Source organism: Eptatretus burgeri, chromosome 2 (genome assembly GCF_056783735.1).
Source record: "Eptatretus burgeri isolate ZD-2024b chromosome 2, Ebu_testis_v1, whole genome shotgun sequence".
Taxonomy (NCBI): domain Eukaryota; kingdom Metazoa; phylum Chordata; class Myxini; order Myxiniformes; family Myxinidae; genus Eptatretus; species Eptatretus burgeri.
In genome coordinates, this window is record NC_140962.1 from 145,256,896 (window position 1) to 145,267,729 (window position 10,834).

Consider the following 10,834-nt stretch of genomic DNA (forward strand, 5'->3'; position numbering starts at 1 on the left):
AAGCCATGCAAAGAAATTTTGGAAGAATTCACTTCTCCTGAGAAAGAAGATGAAAAGAGATGAAAAGAGAAAAGAGAAGAAAAAGCGAGAATTTGAATGAATAAAGAGAATTATGGAAAAAAACAATGAGAGAAATGTGAGACGAACAAAGATTTTGAGACGAACCCAGACAGATAGATTTCAGGAGTTACTCCCAAGGCTCAAACGCAGCAACATGTCCAAGCGACCAGAGTTCCATCAGCAGGGAATCACAGTCCATACAACATCAGGACATGGTACAAACATTATGAAATTGAAGACCAAGAAGGAACCCAAAGAAGTAAAGTGCAAAGTTCATCAGGAGGAACCTGGAAAGGATGCATCTGTTGAGAATAAGTGCAAATGATGGGCATGAAAGTGAAAGGGGTTGGGGATTTGAGTGGTGTTGGGGTGTATGGAGATGAGAACAGTGTGGAGGAGGTGCAGAAACATGACCATGGAATGAACAAACATCGATGGCACATTCACGTGCCCGCCTGTCCGTCCCGACCAAAATCATCGTTTTTTGGGGTTTTTATTCACTTTTGCCTGATATTGTTTTATTTTATGTGAGGTATGATGTCACAGTTGTATAACTGTTATATCAGTTATAACTGATATGTATAACCTAACCAAGTTGTATAATGCGTGTGCACCTGCTGCTACCACCGGTCGTCCTCTCCACTCCTGAGTCTCTGTGACTGAACGGAGCCTTCCCATGGAGTTGATGATGCCCTCCAAGCTGCACGGCCAGGACACGTCCCAATCGCATGTCGATCGGTGCAACATTGCGCCATGTGCGCAGCCTTTGGCCTCACCAAAGCCACCACAGCTGCAGGCCGAGGCCGCATTGCAAATACATGTCGAATGGTGTGACTACAGGTGTCAGGTGCTCGGTCTGTTTGTTACGAAAGCTGCTGCCCTTGGCGTGGTTTTCACTCCGAGCAAAGATGTTATTCGGCGCCATCTTCGGTTCCATCAGTCCCCGACGAGAGAAAGGCGGAAAAGTGCACCGCCTCTCCCACTCAACATAATTTTGGTGTGTGTGTGTGTGTGTGTGTGTGTGTGTGTGTGTGTGTGTGTGTGTGTGTGTGTGTGTGTGTGTGTGTGTGTGTGTGTGTGATTTAACTTTCCATTAGTCAAATTAATTCATGGAAACAATCAACATACACTGTCATTGCAAATGGATGCAGGATGGATTGGGAACAACCATAATTGAACTATCGGGTCTGAGCTTCGAGGTGTTGTCGTGGAGACAAAAAAGTGTCAAGGTGTAAAAGTGTCGGTGTGGAGGAGAAATACAGGGGTTACACAAAGAATGCTGGAGATCGACATTTCAAGGAGATGGGGATGGGCCAGGCATCTGCCAGGGGGATGGTCAAATGGAGGCAGAACTGTGTCCACCGGCAGAAAGTGGACACAGCGATGTGCTGCTTCGACACATGCCCCCAGACCTGACCTGACCACGATTCAAAGAAAGATGTCGGGATTTCTTTCTTTCTTTATTTTTATTTATTTGCAGGCTGTGGCTGTTGGGCTGCATCATTTTTTGGGGGGTGCACCTGTGCTGCTGATGCAATGCCACCTGTTACCAGCATGCTGGTACTCATTTTGCTGACCTTGGAAGGGTGACAGGCTGAGTCAACCCACCTGGTGTTAATTCAACATATGGGCTTCAACTCAAGACCCGAAGATCTTAAGCCAGCCACTCTTACTGTTGAGCCAATACCAGGCTTGATGTCGGGATGGTTTCATGTGATAATTTCTTGTGACCACATCAACTGTTTAATTAGTTTTTGGCAGACCATTCCTACATCCTTTGACATTTTGAAAAGTTTTTTATGACTCGTTTCTGAACTTATAAAAATGTATTTGCATAATGGAGAATTTTATTTGAATTTGCCCATGAAATATCTTGTTGATTGTATGTGAAAACACTTTGCATTAGTGTTGTTGTTACAACACTATTAATAGTGTTGCCACTTTAACGTTCATCCGAAGGATGATCATTGTTGAATCGCCCTGCCCGTGAAACACCAGGATGAGTTTATTACTCGGTCAGCATTTGAACCCAGGTTAGACAGCTTAGAGGTGAGCATGCGTACCACGAGGCGACCCTGCCACCTCTATGAATAGATCTTCTGTGTTTTGTCATTTTTTTCAGTTAATTAGCAACTATGGACAGGGTTAATTTTTTTAGTGAAATCTTTAACGACTCACTATGAAGTTTGAGCTTCTCAAAGTCAGATCAGATTAGATTTACTTCTTCTTCCATAACTTTTCACCTTCATAAAGTCTTTTACCTCTTTTTTTAGTTCCTTGATAAAGTATTTGTATGTTTTATTTATTGATTTCATCATTCCACACCCATCCTTTTAACCATAAGTTAGTTACACCTGCAGGATCAATGTTTTATATCCCAAAACAATACAACATGTGTGGAACATGCTTTTTGTCTCTTCCAAAGTCATGCATTTTCTCTAACTGACAAGCAATGTCTTTATTTCTTGCAGTTTCCAATGTGGCCAGAAACATGAACAGAAAGAAAATGGAAAGAAAGAGCAGCCGTTGTTCAAGGAGCTTCAACAAAAGGAAGTTGTACAGATGCAGGAATTCAATGAGGAGTCACTGAATCAGGAGCTTACACAGAGCATGCCTGAGATAAAACGAAAAGAAATTTTCAAGAGAGAGCACATTGTAGAGAGAGTAGAGCAAGAGATTTGTGAAAGAGAGGGAATGGAGACACAATTCAAAGAAATGATGCCATTAAAAGAGCAGGAGGTAAAGCATGAAGAGGAAAAGCTTAGAGAAAGAAAACAAAATGTCGAGAAAAGGCAGAAAGTGGAGTGGTGCAGGCAGCAAGAGCAAATTCTACAGACAGAGAAAATAAAAGAGGAAGAGTTGATGTGGAGACAGCAAGAGGCAAATCAACTGGAACAAGAAGTCTGTGAAAGGAAAAAAGATGTACGTATACATAAACGAGAGGTTTGTCAAAGTGAAGAAGAAGAAGAAGTGGAAGAGGAAGAAGAAGAAGGAGAAGAAGAAGAAGAAGAAGAAGAAGAAGAAAAGCAGAGAATAGATCCAGAAGAGGTGTACCAGAAAAAACAAAAAGCACGTCGGCAAAGAAGGAAGGAAAACCAAAAGAAAAAAGCACAAAAGCAAAGAGAGGAAAAGCAGAGGAAGATAGATGAAGAATTAAAACAGAAGGGGGAGGAAATTAAAAGAAATGAACAGGAAGAACAAAAGAAAAGTGATGAAGAGAAAAGCAAAAGAGAGGAAGATGCTTTCATGCAGAAAGAGGAAGTGGAGATGAATCAAACAAAAGAAGAGAGGGCAACGGATCAGGAACATGAAAATCATTTTGAGAAATTTGGTGAGACCAAAGCGGAAGAACAAGAAAGTGTCATAGTCGAGGAGAAAGAAGAAAGCGTCTTCATTGAGGACAAAGAAGAAAGCGTCTTCATTGAGGACAAAGAAGAAAGCGTCTTCATTGAGGACAAAGAAGAAAGCGTCTTCATTGAGGACAAAGAAGAAAGCGTCTTCATTGAGGACAAAGAAGAAAGCGTCTTCATTGAGGACAAAGAAGAAAGTGTCTTCATTGAGGACAAAGAAGAAAGCGTCTTCATTGAGGACAAAGAAGAAAGCATCTTCATTGAGGACAAAGAAGAAAGCGTCTTCATTGAGGACAAAGAAGAAAGCGTCTTCATTGAGGACAAAGAAGAAAGCGTCTTCATTGAGGACAAAGAAGAAAGCGTCTTCATTGAGGACAAAGAAGAAAGCGTCTTCATTGAGGACAAAGAAGAAAGCGTCTTCATTGAGGACAAAGAAGAAAGCGTCTTCATTGAGGACAAAGAAGAAAGCATCTTCATTGAGGACAAAGAAGAAAGCGTCTTCATTGAGGCAAAAGAAGAAAGCGTCTTCATTGAGGCAAAAGAAGAAAGCGTCTTCATTGACTACAAAGAAGAAAGCGTCTTCATTGAGGACAAAGAAGAAAGCGTCTTCATTGACGACAAAGAAAATAGCGTCTTCATTGAGGACAAAAAAGAAAGCGTCTTCATTGAGGACAAAGAAGAAAGCGTCTTCATTGAGGACAAAGAAGAAAGTGTTTCTCTAACAGAGAAACAAAATGTGCAAAAGATTGGTGGTTGTAAACTGCATCGACAGCAGGAACGGGATCAGAATTCCCATGAGTGGTGGGAGAATTGGAAAGAGCAGCAATGGCTGAAGCAGCCAGAACAGCAGCAGCTGAAAGAAAAGGAAAGGCTCTTCACCAAAAAACAAATGAAGAAACAGAGGCAAGCAGCAAAGAAAAATGCTTTGGTTGAACAGAAACCCCACAGTGTTGGCACCATACATCAGCAGCAACAGAAGCCTCACTGTGTTGACTGGCTGCAGCAGCCACAACAAACACAGTATGATGTTGAGTGGTTCCACCAGGAACAGACGCCTCACTGTGATGACTGGCTGCAGCAGCCACAACAAACACAGTATGATGTTGAGTGGTTCCACCAGGAACAGATGCCTCACTGTGATGACTGGCTGCAGCAGCCACAACAAACACAGTATGATGTTGAGTGGTTCCACCAGGAACAGAAGCTTCACTTTGATGACTGGCTGCAGCAGCCACAACAAACACAGTATGATGTTGAGTGGTTCCACCAGGAACAGAAGCCTCACTGTGATGACTGGCTGCAGCAGCAACAACAAACACAGTATGATGTTGAGTGGTTCCACCAGGAACAGACGCCTCACTGTGATGACTGGCTGCAGCAGCCACAACAAACACAGTATGATGTTGAGTGGTTCCACCAGGAACAGATGCCTCACTGTGATGACTGGCTGCAGCAGCCACAACAAACACAGTATGATGTTGAGTGGTTCCACCAGGAACAGAAGCTTCACTTTGATGACTGGCTGCAGCAGCCACAACAAACACAGTATGATGTTGAGTGGTTCCACCAGGAACAGAAGCCTCACTGTGATGACTGGCTGCAGCAGCAACAACAAACACAGTATGATGTTGAGTGGTTCCACCAGGAACAGAAGCCTCACTGTGAGCATGCATTGCAGAGGCAGCAAGGTGTTGAGGGGCCACACCATGTGCAGGAATTTAAACAGGTAAGCACTCTTCTGTACTCTGGAGAAGTTGGGGTGAACATACTGGGTGCAAACACAGCCAACATCAAGATCTCGACATTAAGTTGAAAGACAATTTTGCACTTCATTATCTTCAACATTGCTTTTAATGTTTCCTTCAAAGAAAAATATCCTTAATTGTGGAGATAATTGTAATTATAATTTGGCGGGAAAGGTAACTTATAGGCATGTAAAAAAGTATTCATGCAGAAGATCATTGCTGTGGACGATAAAAAACAAGAACTGTAACTCCCTCTGATTGGATTATATCACCAAATTCACCTTTTCATTGATTACCTGTTCCATTGCTGCATTTCCTTCTGTGCCCTTTTCTGAATGAGTTATCAAACTGATGAAGACATCAATGCATTTAATCTTTCATTTTTCGGTTCTTTTTCAAAGGGTCCTCAGAAGCGGTGGGGATTCCCTCCTGCTCCCTCTCACTTGAAGCCATTACATCGGTTGGAACGTAAGTTTCCAAGATCCTCACCTTACATTACAAATGATTCCAAACTACATGGTCTTCACCTGCACCGGCTCTCTTTTTTTCTGTGCGTCAGAAGTGATGAGAACAGATTAATGTTTTGCTGCACTCAGGGCCAGACAAGCACCAAACAAATCTTCGGATTGGTGGAAGTCCGACATGACTATTGAAGTATCCATGTAGAAGTCATCGTGTACACCTGGATGATCATTATAATAAATTGTTTGGAAAACCAAATTTTCACAATCCCACTTTCAATCAGCTTGGGGTGACTCAAGCTGACTTCCACGAAACATTTCATCATGGTTCAGGAAGTGGGAGAGAGATAAAGATATACAGAAAGATCGAAATCCATTTCAGGATTGTGGTGAAGGGCATGATAATGAGAATGATTGAGATTATGATGACAGTGCTGTTGAGTGTTTATGACATCCTTCTGTTGATGTGTGTGCAGAGGACGAAGTCAGAGTAATGGCCGCTGGGGAAGAAGATGCACTTTTTGGCAGTGAATCCATCATTCCCAATTTTAAGTGCTCCAGGAATACGAGACGTAATATCAAGCTATTCGAGATGGCCAATCCAAGTTGTTTCAAATTAAAATACAGTCCCCAGAACTTCAGGTACTATTCACACTTGAAGGACTTTATTTAATACCTGACACACTTTTTGAGTCCAAGATTTTCAATCTGTCACTTCCTTTTCACGGCAATAACTTGATAATGTTGAGTGAAGAGATTTTAATAACTGAAGTGCATACATCTGGCAGGTGAGGTCTCTCCCTGATCTTCACAATCAATTCCAATCATGTCTGTCACACATAAAGGGATCTGCAGCCATTGACCCTGTGTTCACTGCAGCTACCATCATGCGTGACTTCGTTACTGTACAAACACATTCACAAACCAACGTTATTTTTCACTTTTTCCTCCTTCCTTTTAGCTGCTGCCAACGTCTGGATAAACGTTGAATATTCTTACAAAACATGTCTGACCACAATCTTCTCTCGACCTCATCAACTCAAAGATATCTTCAATGGTAAATCCCCTTCATTTTTTCAAACATATTTCACTACGACCAGCTTATCAAGCTCACCTGAAGATTCCACTAGAAGGACTTCAAACACTGCACAAAATGAGATTTACTGTTATACTTATTTAAAATTGCTTTCCTCATTGCTGTGCAGAAGGGCAGGATCCTTTCCATGTTTCTCAACCTTGGTTTTTCATTTCACTCCAACATCTAAACCTCCAATCTTCAGGTCTTCCAAAAATCCAGAGCAGAAGAAAGTCCCTAATATCAAGAAGCAAGATGAAAAGTAAAAACAGCAGCAATGACTGAATTATTTCCTCCCGTTCCGGCAATCTCACCAGACATTGTGTTCTACTTCAGTCGGTTGTCCATACAATCTGTTTCGGGAGGACATAGTTCAAGCCTATGAAACCTTTGTCGCTCCTGTGTGAAGCGGGACCATCGCCGTAAAATATAAAACACACAGGAAATGGCGCTTTGTGTTGAGGCACGGCGGTGATGGTCATGTTTAACCCTCGACCAGTCAAAGATTCCCGGGGGGTTATATGTCACACACGGCAAGATCAACTTTGGTCTTATTTGTTCTTATCTTGTCGAAACGAGTCTTATTTGCTCTCTTCCACCTGACTCACTCTCTCTCTCTCCCTTCCACTCTCTCTTTCCCACCCCTCTCGCTCTCCCCTCCTTCATTGCTCCCCCCTTCCTTGCTCCCTCCTCCTCTCCCTTCTTTCCCATCTCTTTCCATCCCCCTTAGTATTCCCGTCTGTGAAGCAACGGGTGGCATAAAATGTCCTTAAATGCTCATGCTTAAATAAAATGGCTGTGTATTCTAAAAATACAGAAATGTTGGTTACAATGCCAGGTTGTACACGATTTAACATCCCAATTACAATTGGATTTCTAAAGAACGGTGTGTGTGGTTCATCTGAGAATAGAACCTTGGGCGATGATATGAATGAGTTCGGGTATATTTTGTCATTTTCAATAAACCTACAACATTTACAAGAATATACAAGTCTCAAAAGGGAGAATAGTATCCACTTGGTGGAGATAATGAGGTTTTAGCAAATAAAATAATTTTACGTGAATAAAATCAACAACAGTTTTGCCATAGAATATACATATGATGAAGATACAAAGAGCAGGATTCTTCATAAGAAGTAAGGAAAAAACAAACTCCTTATTTACAAACAGGAAGATGGGAAGCTTTTTCCTGTCATCATATTGTTTCGGTTCTGCAAAACCGCATGTCTCTAAGGCCACGGGAGGCGGTCCTGGAGTTCGGTGGGGGGCGGTCCTGGAGTTCGGTGCAGGGCTCCGGGTCGTCACCCCACCCTTCGCCCGGGGCTTATAAAAGGCGGATCGCGAAGCCATCTGCTCTTTTTTTTTCCCCTGCCTGCTTCACCTTGTTCTGTTTGCCTTGCCCTCTCCTTCACCTCTCTGCTCCACACTCTCTTCACTGCTCCTCGTCTGCTATCACTGCATCTACACTCGCGGTTGGTGTGTGACAGATGTCCTTCTGAGACCAGTGTGGAGCATGCGTTTCCATGAGCCCCGGCAAAGTGATTAAGCATGAGATATCACACCGACACTTGAGGTGGGATCGCTCAAGCTGAGTGTCCCACGGAGGTACACGCTACACTCACATACCTATGCACGACTTGGCGAAGAATCTTTTACCTTGCGCATCTTCTCTCCTCTCTCTCTTCCTACCCCTCTATCTTGTCCCCTTTGGACGCACCAAGGAGCCTCCCACCGATTCACAATCACAGTTTCTGATGGCACCACACCGCACCCCCTACATTGCACCACACCACACCTCCCACTCCTACACCTTTGATGCCAGTATTTTTCCCTCCTCCCTCCCCCAAAGTATCCTGGGTTGCGTTGGTCGACCGACCGTGCCAAGTATTGTGAGGCCGTTCGTCATCTGCTCTCTTTCCTTCTGGCTGTCTAATCTTCCGTGTGTGTGTGTGTGTGTGTGTGTGTGTGTGTGTGTGTGTGTGTGTGTGTGTGTGTGAGATGGTGCCCGTCGTAGCATAAGTTAAGATTGTGGAAGATAAAATGGGATAAGTCTGCTTTTGTAAATTGCTTGACTTTTTGTCGCACCCCACAAAGTCCTTGCTATCTCTGCTGTACATAGTAATAAACCTCATTCACTGTGCCACATAGCTTTCCTCTCTTGAGTGTAAATAAATGCTTGTGTGGAAAAACTGTTCCCGGCTCATTTTCGTCTTTTCCTTCATTGTTCCTGCATGATCCGTATCCGAGCAAACCCAGGACATTATCCCCCAATGATCTGTTTTCCTCGCCGGTATGTCCTTGAGCAGTTACGCTCGGCTGCATCTAATCCGGTAAAGTGATCCAGTTTGAACAAGGTGTACCGAGGGCATGTCTGCCGATAATTAAATCACGTAACCGGTATTCATTCGATGGAGTTGCCTCAGTCACGTGGTTGAGTTATTGGCATTCACGGTCGATTAGCGACCCTCACGCCACTGAGTTATCCATGTGTGATGGCCTGTGATTCTGGAGATTCTGGTGGGAACCCGACGCAGTTTTCCCCCGTCCCTTGTGATCGGCAAAAATGAGTGCCAGCTTGCTGTTATCCTGTGTTGGAGTGGCGACCCATCCAGGATTGTACCCAATAGCCAAGGAGACTGCTTAGGCAGCAACAACACTCTGCACAGAGTATGGTCTTAAGAACCATATGTTTTGGATGACATGAAAACAGGATTGGATGCATTGAATCAACAAACTGATGAACCTGCAATTTTCATACGGCATAATGTGAATTAAATGAACATTAAAATTGGCTTGGTCGTGAAATACCTGCATCTGCAAATAATTATTCGGGAGGCTGCCGGGTAAATTCCCTGGATATTTATCACAAACACTTGCACTTTAAAGAAGTTATGTACACGTACATTTTAAAGTTATATAAAATGTAGTTGTATACTTTTGTACATTCATCCTCACCTCTGAGTTTATGTACATTTTAAAACTGAACAAGGTACGTGTTCATGACAACGAAAATGGTCATGATTAATAGTTGAAGTCTTTAATGAAGACTGCACTTGACAACTGGGGTAGGGTGGTGAGGGGTCGGGTGAGAGTCCAGAGGAACTGTGGTCGGAGGAGGAATGGGTGTGGTGGGAGGAGCCAGGGAAGGGATAGGGGAGTATGTAGACTAAGGTGTGGAGGGAGAAGGGAGGGGAAGAGGTGGGTGGGACGAGGCAGGGGAAGAGGTGGATGGGAGGAGGCAGGGGAAGAGGTGGGTCGGAGGAGGCAGGGGAAGAGTTGTGGTGGGAGTCCGGAGGGACAAGGACGGGAGGAGGGACCCGGTGTTGTCTGGCAACGCCGGGTACCCTTTCCCGTACAAATAAGAATAATACGAATGATTTCAAAAGGGTACCTGTTAGTCCCCTCATATTGAAAATTATTTCAACAAAATTATTATTTTGTCTTCTCCATATTCTCATTATGAAGCTTTATTGAAGATTAGATGGCAAAAATCAAATGGTAAAAAAGTTACGGCCTGGACAGACACAGAAGTCACTGCAAAACCCCATCTTCCGCTGTGTGTGGGATGGGCTAAATATCCTCTGAACAACGAACGAAAAGTTTGTTCTACAGAAAACATGTAAACATAAAACAAAGAACCAAAATCAATGATCGAACTCTGAACCCCACCGTGTTTGGAAATCATGTCCGTCATCACCTCATCGGAGGCCACATATTTGTTCATCTTGCATTGTGGGTCAATTCACCAAAGTCAGAGGAAAAACAATTTATTTTTGATATATTTTGTAGATTAGAAACCAATAGAAAACCAGTATAACAAACCAGAGATATAAATTTAATCAGTTTACATTTAACACACACTGAAGCGATACCGGGAACTAGCGAGCTTGATCATTATGTGAGTGATCTGCTTATTTGAATAACTCATGATCAAGGGAACTTTTTTGCATCTTCTTTTCATGGCATTCCCATGTTGCGAAACGCAAAGATATCGCTTTCTTTTTTCTTGAGGATTCAGTGGGAGGGAGTTATAAGATAATCAATAACCATTTTGTTACGGCCACGGGTACAGAGTGTATTCCGAGGGGGTTAATCTCCATTTCTACTTGAAAGAGCAGGACCTGGGGCCACCGCTCACAATTA

General features: G+C 43.2%; 2 protein-coding genes across 3 annotated transcripts in view; one reads left to right on the top strand and one right to left on the bottom strand.

The window, feature by feature from the left end:
* LOC147033431 (uncharacterized) overlaps positions 1 to 10,834 on the bottom strand; it is a 319,898-nt gene that overhangs the window by 80,963 nt on the left and 228,101 nt on the right. The window lies entirely within an intron of this gene.
* Positions 2,201 to 8,779, top strand: LOC147033434 (uncharacterized). Its single transcript, XM_085871916.1, has 4 exons — positions 2,201 to 5,136; positions 5,557 to 5,623; positions 6,093 to 6,258; positions 6,578 to 8,779. The coding sequence occupies exons 1-4, from the start codon at positions 2,623 to 2,625 to the stop codon at positions 6,603 to 6,605; spliced, it is 2,775 nt and encodes a 924-aa protein (XP_085728042.1). The 5' UTR covers positions 2,201 to 2,622; the 3' UTR covers positions 6,606 to 8,779.